This window comes from Sinocyclocheilus anshuiensis, unplaced genomic scaffold (assembly GCF_001515605.1).
Source record: "Sinocyclocheilus anshuiensis isolate Anshui unplaced genomic scaffold, SAMN03320099.WGS_v1.1 scaffold95, whole genome shotgun sequence".
Taxonomy (NCBI): domain Eukaryota; kingdom Metazoa; phylum Chordata; class Actinopteri; order Cypriniformes; family Cyprinidae; genus Sinocyclocheilus; species Sinocyclocheilus anshuiensis.
Genome location: NW_015548190.1, coordinates 164,764 through 191,153, shown reverse-complemented (window position 1 = coordinate 191,153; position 26,390 = coordinate 164,764). Strand labels below are relative to the sequence as shown.

The window sequence follows — 26,390 nt, the reverse complement described above, 5'->3', positions numbered from 1 at the left end:
TATGAGACTGCTGTGCTTTATCCTGACATTGCACAAAGAATGATTGCAATCATTCAGTCAGTGACGGCTGCACAAAACATAACTAATAGTACATAACTAATAAAACATTATAAACGGTTACGAAAGGATGAACAAATGTTTAAGTTTGTTTGCACAACGCTAAAAATATATTCCGTTAATGAGATACAAGGAGCGTCAGGGAAATTCATGAATATTCATGTAAGCCCCGCCCACGGAAACTGAAAATCTCCTAGCTGTTGCTAAGCTTTATTTGTGCAAAATAATGGAAAAAGACTAATTTATAAAACGGGAGATTTAGCAGTGTCACAGGGTTGTCAGATTTTCCCCCATAAAACCATCTAACTTATATAAAACATGTACAGCGCTCTCTCCCACCTTCAATACCACGACTGAGGTGCCCTTGAGCAAGGCACCGAACCCCCAACTGCTCCCCGGGCGCCGCAGCATAAATGGCTGCCCACTGCTCCGGGAGTGTGTTCACGGTGTGTGTGTGTGTGTGTGTTCACTGCTGTGTGTGTGCACTTTGGATGGGTTAAATGCAGAGCACTAATTCCAAGTATGGGTCACCATACTTGGCCACATGTCACGTCACTTCAATAGTAGAATGATTGTGGCAGGTTTACAAGGGATAAGGAATTTTCATTTTCCTGCCAATACACCTGAACGATTTAATCAGCAGTGACTTTTAATACTTTAAAATGAAATGTTAAAGGGGTCATATGATGCTGCTAAAAAGAACATTATTTTGTGTATTTGGTGTAATGAAATGTGTTTATGCGGTTTAAGGTTCAAAAAACACATTATTTTCCACATACTGTACATTATTGTTTCTCCTCTATGCCCCGCCTTTCTGAAACGCGTCGATTTTTACAAAGCTCATCGGTCTGAAAAAGCGAGGTGTGCTCTGATTGGCCAGCTATCCAGTGCGTTGTGATTGGCCGAATACCTCAAGCGTGTGACGGAAATGTTACGCCCCTCACCATACTGTGATGCCTGCGGCAACCACATTTGACGACCCCGGGCTGGAAGACCAAACAAAGTAGTTTCGCTTTCACAACGAAACACACAGCGCCTTCACGACATGGCGGTGGCGGCAACAACAATACTACAGCGAGAATAAAAGTTACGCCTTCTTTCTTTGCGTGAACATTTGGGCGGCGTTATGCAAATCTTCCCACATCGTGACGTAGACATGTGGGGGCGTGTTAGAACGAGCCATTTTAGGAGGGCGTGGACAAGTCTTAACTTTTATAAAGAATATCTCTTTGGATTTGAGACTTTAGTCTTTGCAACTTTACAGATCTTCTTTATGCACCAAGAGCTTGTAACACTCCAAAGAGAAAGGAAAAATTGAAATCGCATCATATGACCCCTTTAATCATTTAACGTTGCAATTAGCTTCAGAGCCAGATGTGAAACCAGCGGCTGTAATGATAGTTTGTACCATAGTTTGGTAGGCGCTTTTTTATTTATTTATTTTTTTAATTGTACAATCTTCAAGTAATTAACTCTTTATAGAATAGAAAGGAAAGCCTCGACTCTTCACAAAGCCTCGTTTCACCATTACTAACTACAATGCTTTCAAGGCAGCGCTGTACTGACGCTTACAAATGTAATACCAGCACTGCAAATATGTTTCCTTCCTAAATGAATCAGTGTTTTTGAACAAATCAGTTGAGTCAATGATTCAATGTCTCAAAGTCAAGAGTTCATGTCACCTGCATAAAGGCTCAAAAATCCAACATACTGACAGCCAAACAAACAAGTGCAGTGATATCAACAAAAAAATTATTTATATTATTAAATATTTATATTTTAAAATAGCCATACATTCAATCTTATTTGTATACCTGTGTTGAAAACACAAAATGGAAAAATGCTTCTTGTCTGGTCACATTCAATTATGAATTGCATGAATCACGTGAATGAAAGCCTATATTATTAAATCAAAATGGTGAAATTTGACCAAAAAAACCTGAGTAGTTTGCATCACTGGATGTTACTGTGTAAAACTGTTCTCATGTTACATTTCTGACCCTATGTGTGAGCAATAATAATAATAATAGAGATGCCTCCTTTAGTGAGAATAAACACTAGACTTGGTTTTAAGGAAACAGCCGTTACATTTATGAATTTATTAAACAAAAACGTTTCTTCAGAACTCGTAACATTTTTTTAATGCATATTTGACATGAAGGCACTTAACAGCATCTGAACTGGTAATCCAACTAGAACTTGAGCTACTCTGAACAGCTCAACATGTAGTTGAGTTTCTTCAGCAGTTGTGTCCGCGTTTGGCGCGTCGGATGAAGGCTTTCTCGCTCCATTTGTTCGGTGGAAGCATGTAGGGTCCGTTGTGCACACAGACACACACACACACACACACACACACACTCGATGATGCTGTAATATCACTGAACACGTCACACACACATCAGTCAGCAAACCTACCTTAGGTGTGATGAAGAAATACTGAGACGTGTTCACACCACACGCCGTCCTCACAACAATGTCAAACACTCGTCTCTCATTGACAGGATCCATGCCCTGAACAACACAACACAACACACATCAATCAAACGACACACACGCACAACATGCCAACACACTTCACCTCAGGAATGTACAGACTATTACACAACTAACTCGATGCAAAGATGATTGACAATTAGCATACAGTTTGGATTGGCGGTATGGTTCTGTTCTGGGCAATAACTCCCTGTGCATCCATGCAGCCTAGCATGGATGAGAGCAGGGAGAGCAGCGATAACCCCCCAGGGTAAACAGAACAGAACCAACATAAATGTATTGCAGATATCGTTAAAGTTCAATAATGTTATGTACACATTTTAGAATTAGTCTGATTCAAAGGAGAATCAGAAGGCTGAATCCTGACTGACAGAGGAGGAGCTGGGGATGGAGGAGGGTAATTAGCTATTGAGCAATGCGAAAACTGCTGATAATACTGAGGGACCTTATATATGAATGCTTAGATAGGTGTCGTATTCCCATAGGTTGATGGGGATCAGCTGATGCGAGCTTGACTAACGTGACCTGCCAGAACTAACACTACGCTATTTCTGAAAACTCGAGGCATGATAAAGCATAATCTACTGACATAAAACAGTCTGCATAATGTTTATATGCGGTTAATGATTTAATTCCACAAGCCCAGCTATCAAATAAAAACACAGTGTGATTTATGAATGCTGTGTGACTTTGACTGCATGTGACGACAATATTCAACAGCGATCAGGTGATTTCGGCTGTCGATGGACACGCACAACAAATATAAATAAATACATTTAAATATTAATTAGTAATAAATTAATAAATATTTATTGGTATGTTATTTCTTTATTTGTGGAAAAGACAAATAGGATTACAGAACAGCGTGAGAAGTTGCTGAAGTATAAATGTTACGTTTTTTTTTTTTTTTACAGATTTAAAATTTATTTAAAGTTCTTTCTTTTTCTCCCAAACTGATTTCCAAATAAATTATGAAATATTTAGTAAACATAATATAATGTGGCACTGCTGTGCATGTTTTTTCTATCTTTTAATTAAAATGTGTGACATTACATTCATTACAATCATCATCAGCAGCCATTAAAAACCCCACATCAGCTGACCAGTAACTAAAACCAGAATTATTTTAGTATTTTGACTATACTAGCCTAGAATTTAATAACAGTTCAATTAGTTTTTTTAAGTTCTGTTTTCATTTGAATTTGAATTAAATTTTAGTTATGTGTTTGACATTTAAAAAAAAAAAAATTTTAGTCTAATTTTTATTCATTTTAGTAATTTTAGGGCTTTTTTAGTTTAGTTTTATGTAAAAATAACTGGACCGACTGTGTTAGACCAGTGTTATCTTAGTATCACTGAGACACTACTATAGTTCTTATGATTAGATTTAATTCGTTTTGTTTTTTTCATTTTAATTTCTAAGATTTAGTCATTATTTAGTTATTTAGTCAGGGGAAGTCGTGGCCTAATGATTAGAGAGTTGGACTCGGAACCCAAAGGTTGCGGGTTCGGGTCTCAGGTCCGGCATGTACAGCACTCTCTCCCACCTTCAATACCACGACTGAGGTGCCCTTGAGCAAGGCACCGAACCCCCAACTGCTCCCCGGGCGCCGCAGCATAAATGGCTGCCCACTGCTCCGGGTGTGTGTTCACGGTGTGTGTGTGTTCACTGCTGTGTGTGTGCACTTTGGATGGATAAATGCAGAGCACTAATTCCAAGTATGGGTCACCATACTTGGCCACATGTCACGTTATTATGTTGTGTCTATATAGTTTTTATTATTTTATTATATTTTATTTTATTTCAGTTTTAGTTATTTTAGTACATCAAGTTAAACTAAACGAAAATGAGAAATACTAGCTAAAGTAAAATAAGTATGAGTTCCTTTTAATATTTTTTTCATTAACAATTAGCATTTTTTTTATGGTTTTAGTTTTAGTGAACAATAACACCACTGACTGAGATGTGGTTCATGTAAATCATTATTGCTCTAATACAGCTAGGAATTTAAGCATCTATAAGAAAGACCAGCATTTTGTCTGGAACCGATCTGGTAAGCTGTGGAATAAAGTGAACTCAGTGATTGTGCATGTGTGTCTGAATGTGTCCCGTGTCTGTGAGTCTTCACTTGGTTGATCTCGTCCACCACTCTGAAGGGGCAGCGGTTCAGCTCCTGCAGGGCCATGAGGTACAGCATGGTGGACACGCTGCGCTCTCCGCCGCTCTGATGGTGAGGCGTCAGCTCATGCAGCTGTGTGCTGCTGAGAAACTTCACCCGGATACGGATGCTGTACTTATCATACTCCTCCTGAAACCCATTTACACAACACTGCGTTTGCTGGAGTCTGGCTTATGCTGCTTTAAACAGTGTTTGCAGACGTTGTTTTGCAGTACAAGATGAGAATGTGGCTTTTACACCAATAAAACGAACTGAGATTCAGCATTAACTGAACCCAGGACAACAACAAAACCTCTTCTCTCATACAGCACCAAAAAGCCACCAAACGTCCTTCGCTGTCAGCTGGATAAAACTGAACATGAGAGAACGGGGCAGCCTGACACGATGTTATGAGAGTGTATGAACGTGTCCTCACCTCGTTCTCCGAGTGCAGATCCACCTCTCCAGCGCACTGCATGGAGCGAAAGAAATCACTGAAGCGCTCGTTGATTTGATCCACCAGCTGCTTCAGAGGATTCAGCCAGCGCTCTTTAGCCTAACACACACGGTCACACTGCTTAGCGGTTTGTATGATGGTGTTGGTGTGACGGGGGTTGTGCTTTGTCAGACGCACCTCAGCAATGTTTTGTCTGTTGGTTCTCAGAGCGTTGGTCTTGTCGTCCAGCTCCTTCTCCATGTTCTTAATCTCCAGCTCACGTCTGTTATATTCCTCCACCACCTGACAGTAAAACCACAGCACATGAAACAGGAACTGACTGTACACTGAGCTCAACCCCACAGTTGTGCTGCTAACTGCGTCACACTGCGACGACATTCAGAATGAGAAACTGGACAACTAGAGAATGTTGTGGCTGATATAATATGCCAATGACTGTAATAATAGTCTAATACAGTTTAACTTACGATTTCCACGATGCAGAAAAAACAAATGGGATCACAGAATCCAATCATAAAAAAGGATACTGTATGATGCGGAATATCTCAGAATTTGACAAATGGATAAAATGTACAATTATATTTTGGATGAATAAATCGAACGAAGTATCAACTAGTGTCAGTGAACAGAATCAATTTCCATAACACACAATAACCACTGCAGCTTTTATCAGCTGAATCAAGTTACCGTAACTTAAAGAGATAGTTCACCCAAAAATTGTAATTCTGTCATCATTTAAATCACCCTCATGTTGTTCCAAACCTATACAAGTTTGTCTTTTCTGCTGAGCACAAAAGAAGATTTTAAAGAGTGTTGGTGACCAAACAGTTACTGGTCGCCATTGATTTCCATAGAATGGAAAAAAAATACTATGAAGTCAATGGCTACCGTCAGCTGTTTGCTTACCAACACTCTTCAAAATATCTTCTTTTGAGTTCAACAGAAGAAAGAAACTGGTTTGGAACAACATGAGGGTGAGTAAATGATGACGACTTAAATGTTTGGGAGATCAATTCCTGTAAGTGTGGTCCTCTTAACTAGTTTAATTGCTACTATTTTCTACTAAACTAGGCTGTGAGTCAAATTTCAAACTGACATTCTGGTAATTTGCAATCTCAAAATGGTTAAATACTGAAGCAAATTGTTTATCATGCTCAACTAAAAATGAACTCTGGAGCTAATATTGGCATCTATGTTACAGTTAAAGGCACAATATCCAAAAACCACTAGAACAGTGTTATATATTTTGCTGTACTTACATTATCCCAAATGTTTCGAAGAATGTTTAAATCCAGAGAAATAAGCAATTTTAACTAGTGACACGGACCGTGTCCATAGTGTCAAGCAAATTAATTATAGAAAAGCTACTTAAAAAAGCTTGGCTAAAGTAAAAAAAAGCAACAAGCAGCTAAGATGAAGCGCAAAATACAGTGAAGCTATTAAGGGGAGAATATATTTATGAATACAACTGAGTTCAGATGATTAAAAGGCACAATATGTAAGATTTTTTTATTAAAATATCCAAAAACCACTAGAACAGTGTTATATATTTTGCTGACTTGTGTACTTACATTATCCCAAATGTTTCGAAGAATGTTCCAGAGAAATAAGCAATTTTAACTAGTGACACGGACCGTGTCCATAGTGTCACTGTGTCGCCTGCCAATGACGTCATAACTCCTCGATTTCCGGTTTTGTTTTGTAGAAAACATGGAAACACCGAAGACGCTTTAATATGTTGTGCATTTTAATAGACAGGTGACGGCCGCACAGAGTAGCATTATAACAGAACTTTCAAATGTATCTAGTATGATAAAACAGCGCTGCTTTACCCCACATACTCACGACCGGAAGGAGTGGAAGCGGTCGACTGTGGCATAATAAAAGCTCCGCTGCTTTCGAGCCGCGTGTCGCGCTCGTTCAGCGGCCTCGTTTCGCTTCGACGGCTTTCAGCCTCACTCTGCTTCATTCTACTACGTTAATAAATCATTAGCTCATCCATGATCATGATTTCTGCCCGAGTCCCGTCGGATTGCTTCGGTTGTGGAGATGAAGACGACAACTCCCATGATTCCACACTCAGTCACGACGTCATCAAACTACGCCTTTGTTTCTTTGTTTGTTTTGAATACACGCCCTCTAGCAGCGAAAACTACATATTGTGCCTTTAAGGCCAAAGTATACTTCCGTTTTTACATGTACGTGAGAGTCCACATACAGTAAGCGTGACGCAAATTTTGTCACCAGAATAGTATGTGTGTACTGTACGCACATTATCCAATTTTTGTAACCACGTGTACTTTGTATGTGCAGGTCGCACATGTGCACTGAATTTGTTTTGCACTACTCAGTTGACTGTACTTATACACTAGCGCAGGTGTAAAACACTGAAGTATACTTTGGGCTATAGAGATGCCCACATTCACCAGCTCTTCTTGATGTGAGCTTTCAGCATGAAGTAAGGATTAACTAGTAGCATTATAAAGGCAGAGGTCAGGTTAAGCATGGATGAGCTGATGCGTTTGTCTCACAGCATCACTGAGGCCGGTGAAGCACTCGGCTCTGGTCTTCTCCTCATTCAACATGGCATCAATCTCATCCAGTGTATTGGGCAACTGGCCGAAGGCCTGAAAGGAAACGACACACACAATGTTGTAAAATAAGGAATTACACACTGAATGAAAGATGAGGGGTGTCTGAGGCAGATGGAGCTCACTGCGTGTAGTTCATCTGGGACGGCTGTCTCCCCGGGGCTCATTTTACAGATCGCACTGGCCCTACTCATCAGGGTCTTACACTTGGCCAACAGATTGGTCTTTATCTGGTCCAACTTGGTGTACACCCCCTGTACGAGCACACAGACACATGTGTGTCTTACTGTGTGCGATTCATCAGTGAATGAGAACATTTTAATTAAGGAGAGAAATGAGGGCATGCTCTTGTTAAAATATACTGTTAACCTGGAATATTCAAGTTGTCAATCTGAATAATAAGACTGTTACGACAAATTTAATCAAGTCAACTTTTAAATAAAGAATATTAGAAAATAGATTACTTTTTTTTTTTTACATGCCATCATTCAAAAGTTTGGGGTTGGTAAGATTTTTTAATGTTGTTAAAGTGTCTTTTGTTCACCAAGATGGCACTTATTTGATAAAAAATTATAATTAAAACAGTAATATTCTAAAATATTATTATGATTTAAAATAATGGTTGTCTGTTTTTAAATGTAATTTATTCCTGTGATCAAAGCTGAATTTTCAGCATCATTCCTCCAGTCTTCAGTGTCACATGATCTTCAGAAATCATTCTAATATGCTGATCTGATGCTCAAGACACATTTCTTCTTATTATCAATGTTAAAAACGTTGTGCTGCTTCATATTCTTTGTGGAAACTGTGATAGTTTTTTTCAGGATTCTTTGATGAATAGAGCGTTCAAAAGAACTGCATTTATTTAAAATAGAAATATTTTTCTAACATTACACTAGGGCTGCCACTAACGACTATTTTTATTTCGATTAATCTATCGACTAATTTATCGATTAATCAATTAATCTAAACGATTAATTTCCCACAAAAAATCAACAATTTTACTTAAGAATATTTTATTAAACTATATTTTATTAAACCAAATGAAATCCAAATTTCTATTAAATCCTTTTTTTAAAGCAAAAGTAAAGCGTAACATAGAGTGCAAGAAGCAAGTGTCCATCTCATAGTCCAAATCACTGAAATCAAAGTTCAGTATTATAGTGTAAGAATGACATATCCACGTGTTCTAGTCTACTACTAATAAAATTATAATATAGAGCTAATGTACATTACGCATTACAACAAAGGCCTGCAGGGGGCGCCAACGGCCTGATTATTGTTTTTACACATCTAATATTGACCAAGCACCATTTCATTCAAATGTCTACTTAATCTTTGATATTTGGTCATTTCTTTCGGACAGAAATGCTATAGCCACTGTAATTAAAAGAATATGTGGACATCAAAACTCAGATGTCAGTGTAAACTCAGAGTGAGGGTTTGAGCTTTTATTTTGAAACCGCGAGATGAAGTATTCTCCTGTGTTTGCGTGGATTTATAAATGATTTACCTTACAAATCTGATGAAATGGCGCACGTTGCGTTCCCAGATGAACGTTATAATAAACCCAAACTCACAACAACATGCAGAGATGGAGCTTGAGACGCTCCACACATGTAAATGATAACAGTTCCTGAGGAACTACTGTGAACGGAGCCGCTGTGTGACGCACGCACTTAACCTACACGCATGTAAATAATTAAAGCGCATATACTGTATTAGAACTGCATCGCATATAATTATTTCATTAAATCGTAGCGTTTGTGAATTCACAATTATGCTTAATTATGATTTTTAAATGGGTTTAATATATCATGCAGCCTTGGGAAACAGCCTTAATGTGTTTTATGGATTCTCGTCCGTGAAATGCGCCACTTCCGGTATTTTGCCGGTTAGTCGACGCAGCAAAATGAAGTCGAGGATTTTTTTAAATTGAATAGTCAAATAAAATCGACAAATCGCGACAGCCCTACATTACACATGCTTTTACTTTTGATCAATTTAATGTGTCCTTGCTGAATAAAAGCATTCCTTTCTGAAAAATAAATGTTACTAACCCGTAGTGTAATTGTATTATTGCAGTATTACATTATAATTTATATAAGAAAAACAACAGACATGGGTTTATAAAAAGACCCTCATTTATTTGCTGACTATCCCACTTGGCTAGAAAATATGTCAGTAAAATGCATTGCTAATGTGACAGATTCTCTTACCTCTGCTTGCTTGAGTTCAGCTAAACTGTCCCTGCAGTCCGTCTCCAGCTTGGTTTTCTCAGCAGAGAGACCTGCGCTCTGGAGAGCCAAGTACACCTTCTCCATACTCATTCTGGCCTTCATCTACAAACACACATATGAAGCCATAAGACACAGAACAGCTGAAGGTAGAAATCAACCTCCGTAGAGCACTTACACACCTGCATGTGACTCAGATACTCCTCCATTATGGCCACTTTCTTGTTGTTTACAGCCGCGATCTTGGTATTCGTTTCCTCTTCAATTGCCTGCAAGTTGATCTCGTTCTGCTCCATCTGCCGCAAACTGCACAGAGAGAAAAAGATATAAAAGATAGCGGATTTAAAACAAAGCTGCACACAGCTGGTTTTAGGAGGAAGGTACCTGTCCTGTTTTGTGCTGATTTTCTGCTCCAGCTGTCTCTTCTTGCCTTTCAGCTCAGACAGTTTCTTCTTCTTAGCACGCAGCTCATTATCATGGCGGTCCAGTTTAGTTAGTTGCTCACGAACGGTTGCCATCCGTTGATCACATCTCTGCACCTTCCTCTCTGCTGCCTGTGAGCAAAACATCAAATCTGAGGTCATTACACTTATTCAGTTGATCTCCTTTCCATTTATTATTTACAGCTGTACCAGAGTAAAAAAAAGTGGAGAGCTGTGACATATAGCTTAAAATGCTTACAAAAAGCAGGCTCTCAAATGGTTTGAAGGGTGATTTCTTTCCTAATGACTGATTTAACAAACACCAACATTTAATCTACTTAATCAAATAAATGAATACATACCAATGTGCCCCAACATTTAAATCCTAAAGCAGTGTAGACAGTGTGTCTCACCCTCAGCTGCTCCTCCAGCTGGTGTCTCTCGTCTGCATCTATGGTCGTAGTGAGGAACTGCGAGGGTCGCAGGGCCGAGTTACTGGACACCACGCTATTAGAGTAGTTGGACTTCTTCACGTTGTACTTCTCCTCCGCTGTGTAGATCACCCTCAACTGAAGCTCTCTGATCACCTGCCACAGAAAAACATAAGTTACAGATTGTAGGGCCCTATGAATTCAGCTTTTACCAAATTCAGCATAATTGCTTTTTACAAATTCTGTGTTTCCCATTTTAATGGAATTTAATTTCAATAACAAACAAAGGCATGTCTAATCAAGTGAATTCATAAAACCTAATAACTTTAACAATAACATGGCCCTAAAAAAGTTTTTTTTTTTCCAGAAATTCTGTAATTTAATACAAATGTATTATCATAAATGGTGGTGAGTCCCTGCCCCTTTAGTCACCTGCCCTTTCTGTCCAATCTAGGGGCCCCAGACCGTGATTTGAACTGAGAATTCGAACCAAAATTGCTGATTTGAATAATTTGTTTACATTGAAATTTATGCATTTGACAGATTTGACAGATCCAAAGTGAATTTTACATTGCATGCAAGCTATACTTTTTTTTTTTTAATTCATGTTATCTCTGGGAATCAAACCAATGACCTTGGTGCTGATAGTGTCATGTTCTGTTACAATAATAGGCTACAGAAGCATATTTACAAGTTGATAATGAGCAGCTAGGTCACTTAACAGTTTAAGTTTATTGCCACATCAGCTTCGCAGGCTGTTTCATGGCAAAGATTATACATTAAAAATATAGAACACAAAATACACACACAATAAACATAAACAAATTAATAAAAACAATTATAAAACAAAGTATCACACATACATTTCTATTAAAAAGATACTTTAAATTTACTTTTGAAAGAAATTGTAAAAGTTTTTCTGGGTCCATCTTACAAAACTAGTCCTTAAGAGTTTGTCCTGATAATAACCTTTGTCAGCTAGGTCACTTACTACATTCATACGCACAAAACTACATGTGTATTAAGATTTGGGGCAACTGAATGATGGAGGACCTACCATCTCGATCATGCTCTTGGTCTTCTCTGTTCCTGCAGGCACATCATTGACTCTGTACTGATGGCACAAGTAACTCATGACCTCCTCAGGAGCATCGAACAGCTCACGCAAATACGAGAAGAAGCCATAACGCCTGACACAAAGAAAAAAAAACAATGTAATAAATGTACTGAATAAGACGTCTTTGGTAGTGGTCAAGTAGAGGGTGTTACTTCAGAGTCTCCAGGGGTCGTGATGGAGGTCGTTTAGAGCAGGACTCTGCTGGAGCGATGACGCTGTTAACGCGCAGCCTCTGTGTGTCTCGCACCTGAGAAAACCGCACATTTGACTGATTTTACTTACTCTCTATTATAAATGTTTATTATTCTATTATTTTATTGCATTATATATATATTTTTTATTGTTAGAAAATAACACAAATTATATAACACATAAGAATCACAAATGAAGGCTTTAAACTACATCTACACATGACACTAGTGTTGTCACGGTACCAAAATTTCAGTATTCGGTACCAATACCAGTGAAAATCCACGGTTCTCGGTACCAATTTCGGTACCAAAGCAAAACACAAAAACATGCTAATTAAAAAATGTGACTATATTTAATCCAAACTGTGTACATATTTAATTTAAGGGCTTTTGAAAACCTAGAGTTATTCAGCCAAGAATAACAAGCATTAAATAGTTCATAAAGAAACTTCATTCATATGCTCATTATATTAGCATTAGCCTCGCTTATGCTAACGATTAACTACTCTAATAACAGCGTTCATTTCAATCCGACATTCAAATTAAAATATTTAATAATATTCATAACAGAAGCGGTGTTTTCCCCAGACTTGCACTCTATTTGTGGCGGCATATCTATGCAAATTCATTCTCTGCCAGCAGGAGGCGCTTGTAGAACGGGAGAGATAGAGGTTTCCCCGGTAATGGCTGAAATGAAACTTACCTGCTTGAACTCTTTCATTTGATCTGGGTGTCTGTCTTTAAAGTGTTTTGTTAGTTTGATGCGTTTCCTCGTTTTGATGTCGCCACCTTTCGGATAGCGCATCAAGAACCAGGTACTTAAAAAAACCTGGTACCATAACGCTTTCATTTTTTTAGTACCGACTTGGTACCGAAGTACCGGGTTTTTGACAACACTACATGACACATTTTGGTAACAGGATTTCAATCATTACCAACTTCATAATAAATGAACTGAAAATTGTTCATATAATATTTAGTTGGACCTCCTAAGGTGAACAATCAATAATCAAAATGATTTTTTTTATTGTATCAGCTTCTTTCTAAGTACTACACACTGAGCTTCTCACCTCTGTCATGAACTTCTCCATGTCCTCCTGTCTCTGAAAGACAAAGGCTCTCAAGTCGTTGGCAGGAATTTGACTCTCAACGTATTTTGCGTGCCGAGCATCACGGACATTAATCTGGCAACAAAAGGAGAAAAGATCAAACCGATCTGCTTGAACACCCATCTCCAAGAAACAGCACCTGAATTAGCAGCTGTGCTCTCACCACCAGCATCATGGGATCATAGACGTTGCCTTTGAAACGATCACGGTTATTCCTCAGCCAATTGAGGGCGGTGTAGGTGTCACGGAAACGGACGCGCAGTTTATCCTCTTTCATCTTCATCATGTCCTCCAGACTCCTCAGACGATTCTGCAAACCTTCAAAAAAACAACCAACAAACTAAAAATCAGTAGCATGACGAATTACTAATATGCTAAAATTGAGTGATTTCTCCATAACAGAAAAAATAATAATATACAACACATTTCAACCCTCTACATTGTGAGTAAATCACTCGTGTATGCGACTAAATCTTCACTCTGGGCAACTAAGTGTCTATCATTAGCCATTGGCTAATCAATTCTTAGATTTTACTCGCCAGTGTGAGAGTTGGAGGGCAAGTATAAGTTTAGCATAGATATATTTTCACTTCAGTGGGCGGAGCTAATGCACAAACGGCAATCTCATTGGCTGGCGCTCATCTATTACCGTCCCTGTTTTGATTTCAGCAAATCAGTTCTGGCGAACGCTGACAACGTGATTAATATTCATGAGCCCAGCAGCTCATCAATCCTTAGTGCGCTGTATATTGTTAGTACAGTAGTAGAATTTGTAGTAGTATTATCTTTTGATAATAATTACTGATATCTATTACTATTATCTTTTTGTTTACAGAAAACCTGAATGACCAACAATATCTTAAGCATCACCACCAGTCCTAAGTTCAGCTAAAATAACAAATATGCATTCATACATGGTTACCTAGTTTAGTTCTAATCACTAAAGTTCTATCATTAAATAGTGCTTAATTATCATATCATATTATAATGCTTGACTGACTGATGTTAAGAGTGTACTTTCAGATATTTAGAAGTTGTGCCATTTTACAAAGATAAGCTGTATGTACAGTGGGTACGGAAAGTATTCAGACCCCCTTAAATTTTTCACTCTTTGTTATATTGCAGCCATTTGCTAAAATCATTTCAACTCTGTGACTGTTCTTGAATGGCCCAGCCAGAGCCCTGACTTAAACCCAATTGAGCATCTCTGGAGAGACCTAAAAATGGCTGTCCACCAACGTTTACCATCCAACCTGACAGAACTGGAGAGGATCTGCAAGGAGGAATGGCAGAGGATCCCCAAATCCAGGTGTGAAAAACTTGTTGCATCTTTCCCAAAAAGACTCATGGCTGTATTAGATCAAAAGGGTGCTTCTACTAAATACTGAGCAAAGGGTCTGAATACTTAGGACCATGTGATATTTCAGTTTTTCTTTTTTAATAAATCTGCAAAAATGTCAACGATTCTGTGTTTTTCTGTCAATATGGGGTGCTGTGTGTACATTAATGAGGAAAAAAATTAACTTAAATGATTTTAGCAAATGGCTGCAATATAACAAAGAGTGAAAAATTTAAGGGGGTCTGAATACTTTCCGTACCCACTGTATATGTGTGTGTGTGTGTAAAATAGTATATCAGTCTGGCGAGTAAACTAAAAAATGTACTAGCCAATGGCGATTATATTGGCAAGGTGTGCGTAGAGGGTTGCATTTGTATGTTTTTCAGCTACTAAAGTCATCTTAAACATTACGGTGTAATTCTCCAGAGGCTTCGTCTTTGTCTCTGCGCAGGTCCAAACTCTCGCCCTCCAGTTTGGCTTTTTCGTCCTGGATGTTCTTCAGCTCTGCGTTAACAGCCTCGATCTGAGGCGTGACGTCCTCCATGCTGCCCATGTTCTGAAGCTCCTTCTGCAGGTCTTTGATCATGAGCTGCGTGTGTCCGATCCGCTTCTGCCGGTCCGCCTCCTCCGTCTGCTTCAGACTTAGGTCCTGTCTGATGTCATCAACCTAAGATTTGAAGAACACCAATCAGTCAGAGTTATAATATGGTCTTTAATAGTGTTATAAAGCGCTCTCTTTAAATGTTCTGTAAGTGGTTTCAGAACAAACCTCGTTATTCCTCAGTTCAAGCTGATCGTGTTTCTGCTTACATTTCTGTGATGCATCTTTGATACCAGCAGTCTGAAAAGAAGACAAAAAACACGGGCATTACTTTTCTATAATAAAGGAAATAAAATAGATTCTTGGTAGGGCTGGGCGATAAAAACTCTAGGGATAATCATCATAACGATATAATTTTCCTCTAACGATAACAAGAGTTTGATATAATGTTTATGTGCCAAAAGCGGAAGGAAACAGCGTGACTCATTTGAAGCGTGTCACACGGAGCGTTTATCCGCTCGGCTCAGAGTTCAAATGGCAGCAGATGCAGAAACAGATGTGTACACTCGCTGATGAGTCTCAGTCACACGACACTAAACAGCGCTGTGAGATCTAGTGTGAAGCGCTTCAATTCAGCGAAGAACACAACTGATTTAACCTAGATTAAAGCCAGATGAAACAGCGCTGACAAACAGCAGAAACACTGTGCACAATGATAGTCAGGAAGCTTTTCAATCTACAAATCGCCATCATTTACAATGGATTTACTGTAGTAACACCAATTGCACCATGGTATTTTGGCAGAAATGTGGGATATTCATATTGAATTTGATTATATTATTAATGTAGACATGTATTAAATGTATTTAAGGAGTAACGGAATACAGGTAATTACAGTATTTTTGTGATTAAGCTATAGAGTTTGTGCATTTATACTAAATGTATTTAGGTTGCGTTCACACTTGTCATGTTTGGTTCGATTAAAACGAACCCTGGTGCAATTGCTCTGTTAGTGCGGTTCGTTTGAGTAAGTGTCAACGCTGCCATCCGAACCCTGGTGCGCACCAAACAAGCGGACCGAGACCGCTGAAAACTGAAAAGATGGGTCTCGGTCTGCTTCCAAACAAACTCTGGTGCAGTTCGAATGATATATGAACGCAACACGGACCAAATACTTCTAAACGAACCAAAAACAGGAAGTAATGACAAAGCCGACCAATCAGGTTGTGAACGTATCACTATGCCTTTAGGTTCGGTGTCTTTAGGTTCGCTGTCAAAAATAACAATGTGAACGCTCAGCGGACCAGGACCAAATGTATCATTTACTTTTTTGGTCGGGACCAAATGAACCAAACGAACCGAACTACAAGTGTGAACGCACCCTTAGACTACTGTTTTAAATACAAATACCTAGAAACCATACGATTATATTGGACCAAATGTATCATTTTCCTTTTTGGTCCGGACCAAATGAACCAAACGAACCGAACTACAAGTGTGAACGCACCCTTAGACTACTGTTTTAAATACAAATACCTAGAAACCATACGATTATATTTTTACCATGGTATTGAGGTGCTATATGTGTGGTTTTAACGGTGGTTATCATGATCTAAATGTACACTACTATGGAAGACAAATGTTTAACGTTAATAAAACTCAATAAATCAGAATAATTACATTTCACCATATAAAAACGAGGTTGTTACAATTTTTACAGATGTTACTGTCTTTGATAATGAACATAAATTTACATCTGCATCCTAACTCTCCTTTTCCAATGAGCTACTGTCATCGATGACAGACTATCTAATTTGAAGTGTAAATCTATTGTCATAAGGAGGCAGCAGCAGCTGTGTGTTCGACTTGAAGCAGACCGATCGGTGTACAGGGCCGTAGCTGGGGTTTGCGGGGCTCCGGTGCAGGTTGTACCGGTGGGCCCTGTTTGAAATTGTGTAAATAGCACAAACAAACAAATATACAAATTAAACAATGTTTAAGTTTTTTCAAGTTTGTAGTTGTCCAGGTACAGAAACTGAATAATCAAATGTAAATAGCACTGCATAGTCTTCACTGTATAAATTAAATATAGATTAATTATTGTTAAAACTACAAAGTAATTCAGTAAAGAGCAGTGAGTGATTTTCTCCTATTTAATTTCTTGGATTAACATTAAGGACACTGACAGCAGCTAGTAAATTAGGCGCGGTCACTTTAAGAGATCCAATATATATCCAATATAATGATACACATTCCATTTCTTTCTCAACTGTTTACTTTCACTTAAGACATAACCAACCCTTTTTTCGAGGATACTCGCAAAGACAGGTATTGTGACAATTTTGTATGTATTTGTCGTTTCAAGAGCAAATACATACAAATGCTTCGCTAAAGATATGCGCCTCGCCTATTTTTGAAGGTAAGAGTGTGCGCTTGAAAATGCTCTAGAGCCGCTCTCGCCATACTTTGATGTCATACATCAGTCTGCGCAGCTTCAAGCCGAACACACCTATTGGGTTTGTGGTGTTGTTGTTGTGCGCGCTAGGGAATGTATATCCGCCATACATCATCGCGTCACTATATCATTGATATCGCAATATGACACATGAAATTTTTTTGTAAAAATTATACCGGTATTATCGTGGACGGTATGATATGGCACACCCCTACAAGCTACTACTGTCAACTCAAGCTACTGTCAAATGTGCAAGAGACCCCAAAAAATGTTAATATTATTAATACTGCAGCCTGCACTGCAATCTGTGCTGAAGATACATGTCAGGAACACAAACTTGTTTCATGATCTGAAACAATATCACTCATTAGAACATGCAGAAACTAAGAAATTAATTTTTCTATTCAGATATTTATTTTGCTCAGGAAAAATAACTGGAAAAGAGTAAAGAATTAAAAAAGCTGAAGTGTTTGTCATGTTTTGACCATAAAGAGTTTAAAACCACAATTAACCGTCTGGTTTCTACAACTTTCACTCAGCAGCAAAAATCAGCCTTTAAACTTGAAAGAAATAAAGGTAATGATCGATATCGACTGATATGAAAAATGATATCGTGATAATTTTTTTGGCTATATCACCTAGCCCTAATTCTTGGTAATCAGGTTTGATTTGTGCTGACCAACTCATCTGGTGCTCGATGGGCTGCAGCTGACTCTCCACTGAGCGGATCTTCCTGAGCAGCGGCTCCTGAGCTTCTTTCAGAGACTTCAGCTTCCTTTTCATTTCCTCTCTCTCCTTCTTCACCCCCTCGAGCTCTTTACGTGCTGTTTCATACTCCTAAAATAGGAAACAGAGAACAAAGTCTTGAAATACATCCGATATGCACATCAAATCTTAAAATGCACATTAAAAAAACCTATGCGCTCAATTGAGTCTGATCATTTTTTTATCAGATAAGAAAACGTGCATGAACTACGACGGAAACACATTTACTGAATAAATTCCTCAATGTGCAACAAAAAACTCTTATTTTACCTCACAAGATCATGTGACTGGCTAACTGGACTAACCAGCAGACCATCTCATTGAACATCATCTCAAATGTTGTTTTAGTCAATCTGAAATCCCTGAGCAAAAGTCTGTCATCAAAATGATTTAATTACCTCCCAGAACTGTCTGACAAGACTGCTTTTCCAAACGCCAGGCATCCGAATGCAAGATAACATGACAGCTTTTGTGTTTGCATTTCATCTGGATGCCCTGAGGCACAAGTCCAAAAAAATCCACTATGTCCTTCCCTGGTTGCAGCAACTTTCATTTTCATTATTGATACTTTGCTTGACACTTTGATGATTTTATTGATACTATGACGATTTTGTTCACTTGAACACATGGAAAAGGTTTCATTTGCAAATGTTTTATGTGATAGTGATTACTGTTTCATAGGGATGCACGATATATCGGCCACCATATCGAGTTACAATACAAAACCAATTAAACTCCTCCAGTTGTGTTAAGTGTCTGCATCAGCTAACCGTTCCAGAATATTCCATTCAAAAAGGAAGTGACTAATGGTGGGTGTAACGTGTTATTCCATTCAAACTCTTTCCATCTATGCCAAGGAACATGGTTTCTATTCTGGGATCATGCTCTTAGTGTTTACAGCTACCCAAAAACACAGAGGAGCAGACAGAGAAAGGAAAGGGTCAAGTGTACAGTGAACTGTGCGAATGGGTCAGAGTGTATTGTAACAGAAAGTCTTCACTCTCCATTTCACTTTGCACTACTTCACACCTGTTTCTACCCTCAGACCAACAGGAAATTAACACAGCATTTCCATATCTGAAACAACCACAAAAATAGGGTTAATTTGGTTTCCATTGTTGCTCCACAGAACCAAGTGAGTCTGGGCAGGTCACTCTTGTCATACTTCATCAGAAGAGAAAATAACTATTGTAATAGTACAGACAAGAATACATACTGACAGGTCAATGGCAAACCTATCTCATTGTTTAAAGAAAGACAAAAGACTGGTCAATAAAACTAAAAAACAAATTCAGGTCATACACCAGTCAAGCAAATCTTAAATTCACAATATAACGAAAACAACACATCTTTTCTTACGTACTGTGATGTACATAATTGTAATAGATTATCCAAAAGGAAAAAAAACGTGGGGCGTCAGTTCTGTCCATTGGTTGTTGATTATATTTTGAGATTGCAGATCGCAGTGGACTATGGAGGGGCAGGGTTTAAGCTGACTAAATGAGTGGAGAATTCGTGCCTACTTCACCAGAAAGAAGTCTGTTGTTTTCACTGAAAGATCCAGTTTTGACATTTTAATTAAACATTATGAGGTCAAATTAAAAAAAAAAAAATAAAAGAAACGTATGACTGGATGAATTGTTCACAGTAAGATCTATAACATGCTTTGACAAAATGGATAAGGTGAATTGTCATTTCATGTAGGGATTAGACTTGTGCCGGTATTCGGTAATGCGATATATCACGGTAATGAATATGCACGATATTGTTATTAGGGATGCACGATATATCGGCCACCATATCGGTATCGGCCGATAAATGCTCCTTTTTTCTGTTATCGGTATCGGCCCGATAAGAACATTTGGCCGATATCTTAAAGCCGATAAATAATGCATTATTTCCTTCAGAGACACTTCAGATGCGCGCTGTTCGTTTGCAGCCTTTTGTGCAATTGTACATTGTATTATTGTGTTTATTTGATGTATATCTGATTTATCTCATATAGAATGCGTTTGGTTAAGTTAAAAGAGCGCTTCAGTTTACCGGTGATCATCTTTAGCTCAGCGCACGCAGCTCAAACAGCAGTGCACAACATTAATAACTATGATTGGGAATGTCGTGTATATAACATTCTAATGAGAACATTATTATAATAAAACGTTGTGAATTCTTTGGGTTTAGTTAAAATCATTTAATTATTGTCCGTGCAGAGGCTATTCCGTTTTATTGATCTATGGCGCATTCATTTTGATTCTTTACACGTGTAATGATGTCCAGTGACTTGTTTGCATTATTTATGCATTATTTTATTTATTTGTAAGACTTTTTTATGACTAAATTTGGTAATGGGAGAGTAAAATTATTTTTAAAACGTACACCGTTCAAACTAGGCTGCTTATGTTGAAGTGTTTGGGATGTGGGTTTTAATGATGAGACCTTTTTTGTAATCAGGCTCTCAAAAAGTATATAAAAATGTGGATATAGATTTATCGGCCAACATATCGGTTATCGGCTTTCAAAAAGAAAGAATTATCGGTTATAGGTATCGGCCAAAATGTTCATATCGGTGCATCCCTACTGTTTCATAATGAATGAACTTCACAGTCATTGAACTGAACTGACTGGAGCTGAATAACAACACTATTGTCTTGCTAGAGCTGCTTTATCTCAGAATATTTAGAGTTTGCATCACTGATCCTGTTATTTTTCTATTTGATACTGCATTGAAATAATCTCTATTGTTATTATTATTACTAATTAAAAAATTTTTTGACACAAGTTCAATTTGCAACTTTGGATGGAAACATAGCTACTATAAACATACCTTTTTCCCAGGTGTCCCAGTTATTTGTCACCAATGATTAATTTAATTCACAGCTGAAAGTGTCTGATAATAGTGAGTTTTGACAATAAAGTCAGTAGTATACGACTGGCTGCATGATCCAACCATGGTGGTCGCAAGCTGCACACGTGTGTGACCGCGCAGAAGAAATAATATGCCGTGCACGGAACAGACGCAAAAACTGTTATTTTTTTTTATATTTATTGAAATCTTTTTTATATTTTATTATTGTCACATGTCATTCAGTTTGGACTTTGTTTTCCTCAGGCACCATTTCCCTTTGCTGACTGTGTCATTCTGTTCAGGTGTGTGTATTTAATTATCCTTGTTTGGTCTGTGTATTAAAGTTCCTGTGTTTTCAGTTCTAGTGTGTCCCATCATGTCAATGTCAGCGTCTGGTGTATTTGGAGTTTCCGCCTGAGAGCGCCCTCTGGCTTTTGGATGGAGATTTACTACTGATCACAGAACCGTGCTTCACTGACAAGATGCCCATGACAAACGCAGCTTCTGCCTAATCGCGATTGCAATTTAATTTCGATTAATCATGCAGCCCTACTTATAATGAAGAGTAATTCCTCTCAGGGATCAGAATTTTTTAGCACTAATGCAACAAATTGTTTTTGGCCAGACAGAGTAATGAGAGGAACAAACTGGATGTGGAGCGCTACTACATGAAGAAGAGACACTTGGACAGGATCCAGATGCTAGAGAAGAAGAAACCCTTGGTGGTGAGTGCAGATCTAAACTTTTTGGGAAGTTTAAGCTAGTAAGATCTGCACTCACCACCAAGGGTTTCTTCTTCTCTAGCATCTGGATCCTGTCCAAGTGTCTCTTCTTCATGTAGTAGCGCTCCACATCCAGTTTGTTCCTCTCATTACTCTGTCTGGCCTTCTCTAGGAAGTTGGCTTTCTCCTTACACACATTCTGTCAAACATCACAAACAAGATGGAGTGAAATCAAAGCCCTATCACAGCCTTAAAATGGATTTCAAAACAAGAAAAACATTCACCTCCAGTTCCCTCTCTTTGCTGCGATACGTCTTGAGCTCGCAGTGAAACTCATACATTTCTGGCGGGCCGACAGACTTCTCAGTGGCTTCCAGAAGCTCAATCTTACTCATCTTAGCAAACTCACCAACCTTCTCCTGCAACACCAAATAAAAGACAAACTATTCATAAAAAAATAAGCAGCTCTTGTGCAGTTCTTAAAAACTTCACAGACATGTTTGACAATATATTAGGGTTGCTCCGATCGATCGGCCGGAGATCAGTATCGGCCGATAATCACATTTTATGACTCGATCAGTACTCACTACACTTGGCCGATCTCACGAACCGATCGCAATTTGATGACGTCAACGCATGACGGCGTACATGATGTGGGGACATAAATGATTTGGCGCCACAGTCATGTCATCGCCAGTGTGGAAATGCTATGACGTTTCGAGAAACAATGAAAAATTCGCTATTTGTCGTGTATGTTTTGCATGATGATATGATGAATAGATGGTTCATTTTTAACAGCAGATTCAGTGACGTTAGAGCTGACCTGTGCCTCACTGCACACGTCTGCGGCGCGTTACGGCTCCACGGGAACCGGAGCTGATCACGGCCGCTCTAATGCTTGTGTTTATACCGACCAGCCGTGGCACGTTTCTGAAGCAGCGCTCTGTGCTGCTTGGCTAAAAATAGTCTTTTGTGAGTTGTCACAGCGTGGAGGATGGAACAAAACCACGTCGGAGCCGTAAGAGGTAACTCGGCCGATCACCATGACAAGAAATCGGTACTCAGTATCGGCTGCAAAAATCCTGATCGGAGCATCCCTACAATATATATATTGTGCAGTAATAAACTTGTCACTATAATAACAGCGCTCACCTGTGGTAGGAACTGACACAGGTTCCCGACCTGAATGTGCAGCTCTTTCACGGCCTCCTACACAGCCCTCTGACTGGCGTGTTTTTTATTGAGCATCCATGTCGACTGGTTGTTCTCAACCTGGATCTCTCTGGTGATTATCAGATTGCCACTCTCTCTGTATCTGGACACAAAGACGAGCAGTGATGAACTGAGCAACTCTAAGTCTCTTCAAGGACTTCTGGAAATGGCCATTGTATAAATATATACTTACAGCTCAATTTCAACTGAACCCTTGCTGCATCCTCGCTTCACATACAGACCAACCTACAAACAGAAAAATACCTAGTTTATTTATTACTGACATAAGAATGTCAATAAGTGTTGTGTAAGAAAAATATAGATTTTTAAAAATGTATAAACTGTAATCTCCAGCTTCGGGTCGCTCAAGCAGGTGCGTTCACGACAAGGCGTCCGAGCGTATGACGTAGGCGTAGCGGATGGCGCAACGTAACTCCAGGCAGAAGAGTCTAGTCTCGTGAGAACCAAGTTTTGTTTACAGCACAGGGAAACCAGTGAACTACATCTGATTCTGTAGTTTGTGCCGCCGCCGCTGCAGCCTCCTCCATCTCACAGAGTTCCTGGTCGGTATACTCCGGTTCAAACAAATATGGCTGGGCAAAAAACTCATTCTCCTCTTGCCTTATATCGAAATCTAGAGCTGGGTATCGTGTTCGATACTTTTTAGGCACCGACCGATTTGCCTCGATACTATCGAGTATCGATAAATGTCTTGTCGTTCGGTACCAAATTTCGATACCTAAAGGGGGTAATCTGGTCAACGTCAGTGAGCCAGTAAGCATCCAGCTTGATGCACCTAAATCAAGTGCTGGTGATTGGCTCTGGTGAGGCATCGAGGTAAAACACTAGTTTACGCCGGTTCCGCCGGTTCCGCCCAGAGACGTGACTCACACGCGTGTAAGCGTCCAAACCCCCATAGATGTAAGGCTACGTTTACACTAGTGCATTTTCATTTTAAAATAAACGATCCTCGTCCATACTGGCATTTCCACTGCGTTTCAGAAAAGATTTGTCCACACTACATGACCAAAAATGCATGTTACGTGACCATTCATGCACACTGTAGCATCATGCTGCTACATAAGACAATTCATAAGATTTAGTCTATGCTTTTACTCAAAACTCGCTTTAAACCACCAAGTGTTTGTAATAACTTCCGATTGCGATTTAATGAGGGCTTTGGTCATAATGTTGCTGAAATATGTTATTTGTAGTCTTTTATATCAAGCTAAGCGCTACACCTGCTTAGAATTTCTCATGTAAACACCCTGTATTGTTATGAAAATAGGCAGAATCTCATGAAAATCACATACAAATCATATACTGTCGTAATCGCATGTTCATTAGCTTCATGTTTCATCCGTGGAAATGTTTTTCTGGGTTTCTTATGTACAGAACTGAACAGGGAAGTGTAATGGACGTTCGTCAAAGGAGACGGGGCGGGTTATGAACGCGTAATATGATTGACAGTTGAGCAGCGAATGAGCTCCTCTGAGTCAGAACAGCGATTGCAGAAGAGAAAACAGACAGCGGTGATCAATAAATCAGTGGAAAATTAATAGAAATTATGATTCTGTTTAAGCTATGTGTTTTAAAACGAAATGCACTAGTGTAAACGTAGCCTAAAAGTTGTGGAAACTGAAAACTAGGCCTATTTGAAATTTCACTCAGAATCTTGTTTTGTAGTACTAGTTCGTGACAGGTGTTTTGTTTTGCTTTCTCCTCTGTGGTTCCGCGTTCGTCACTCTCTCCCCGGAGTTACGTTGCGCCTTCCACTAAACCTACGTCATACGCTTGAACGCCTTGTCGTGAACGCGCCTGCTTGTGCAACCGGAAGCTGGAGATAACAGTTTATACATTTGCTTGCTGTAGCAGTTGCAGCTTGCTTCAGAAACCCTCCACCTTCCCCAGCTCCACCTGTGTAGATCTGCTACGAGGTGATTCATGTATGCTAAATGGGTTTTTTTTTCATGTATGTTATATTTGCAGCAGCAATATTTCTTACATGCTCACAGCAGCATGTTGTGGATGTATTGGCAGTAGCAAGTCTCGGCACTTGCTCTGCCGCAGCAGCAGCAGCAGCAGCAGCGTAGCAGATCTATTCCGCCAAGACCAAATACATTAACATTGTCATGTACATTACCATGCCAATCCCTCCGAGAGTTGTCATGACAGAACTATATTTTTCTTACACTAACGCATCGTTTCGCTTCAGAAGGCAATAAAGGCCTTCTGAAGCGAAACGATGCGGAGCCGTGCGGAGTAGTTTTATGATGGATGGATGCACTTTTTTAGGCGTCAAAAACAGGGACACCATTCACTGCCATTATACAGCTTGGAAGAGCCAGGGCAATTTTAAATATAACTGTGATTGTGTTCGTCTGAAAGAGGAATGTCAGATATGCCTAGGATGCCCTGAGTGAGTAAATCAAGGGCTAATTTTCATTTTTGGGTGAACTATCCCTTTAATGGCTTCTTGTGCGCACATAAAAGTCTGCATATTTTTTATTTCTGCAAAGCTCCTTGAGGCTATATTGAGGCAAAGAATATTGTGAGAAGAAACCCAAAACGCTTATAACCTGCATTTTGAGCAGCGAATGAGCTCCTCTGAGTCAGAACAGCGATTGCAGAAGAGAAAACAGACAGCGGTGATCAATAAATCAGTGGAAAATTAATAGAAATTATGATTCTGTTTAAGCTATGTGTTTTAAAACGAAATGCACTAGTGTAAACGTAGCCTAAAAGTTGTGGAAACTGAAAACTAGGCCTATTTGAAATTTATTAAAACTATTTGCATTGATTTATTGTGTTGGTTACATTTTGTCTTTGAGTCTGTAAAAACATAAATAAGCTGAAAAAATAAAACCAAAAAGTTTTTTTGAGGTAATTATCTTGTTAAAACGGATTTAATAAAATTTGTATCGAAAAAAAGTATCGTTCAGGAACCGGTATCGAAGTGCGCACATAAAAGTCTGCATATTTTTTATTTCTGCAAAGCTCCTTGAGGCTATATTGAGGCAAAGAATATTGTGAGAAGAAACCCAAAACGCTTATAACCTGCATTTTGCATAATGAAAAATTGCACCTTGAATTCATTGAGTCGTGTTTTATTTTTTTTTTGTTTGTGTTCATTTTAAAAGACACAAACAAAATTCATTTTCAAGTAAAGATGTATGGGGGAAGTTGTGGCCTAATGGTTAGAGAGTCGGACTCGTAACCCAAAGGTTGTGGGTTCGAGTCTCGTACC

General features: G+C 38.9%; 1 protein-coding gene across 1 annotated transcript; it reads right to left on the bottom strand.

Annotated features, from left to right (window-relative positions):
• Positions 1–2,196: 2,196 nt before the first annotated feature.
• Positions 2,197–23,691, bottom strand: LOC107705043 (structural maintenance of chromosomes protein 5-like). The gene is made up of 23 exons (XM_016508156.1): positions 23,623–23,691; positions 23,337–23,389; positions 23,204–23,246; positions 23,084–23,140; positions 22,216–22,350; positions 21,990–22,130; positions 18,279–18,416; positions 15,373–15,444; positions 15,015–15,270; positions 13,428–13,582; positions 13,226–13,339; positions 12,117–12,211; positions 11,905–12,037; positions 10,830–11,003; positions 10,379–10,548; positions 10,177–10,300; positions 9,977–10,099; positions 7,883–8,011; positions 7,698–7,793; positions 5,344–5,448; positions 5,146–5,265; positions 4,680–4,859; positions 2,197–2,568 (listed from the first exon to the last, which is right to left on the bottom strand). Exons 1-23 carry the CDS (start codon positions 23,689–23,691, stop codon positions 2,197–2,199), a joined length of 3,054 nt encoding a protein of 1,017 aa, XP_016363642.1.
• Positions 23,692–26,390: the final 2,699 nt, after the last annotated feature.

Coding starts and splice junctions, on each gene's coding strand:
- LOC107705043 (XM_016508156.1), bottom strand. CDS start 23,691: ATGGAGGAGGCTGCAGCGGCGGCGGCACAAACTACAGAATCAGATGTA. Junction 13,583..15,014: donor AGCCTCTGGAGAATTACACC/GTAATGTTTAAG, acceptor GTTTTTTTGAAG/GTTTGCAGAATCGTCTGAGG. Junction 12,038..12,116: donor CGACCCCTGGAGACTCTGAA/GTAACACCCTCT, acceptor TCTTTGTGTCAG/GCGTTATGGCTTCTTCTCGT.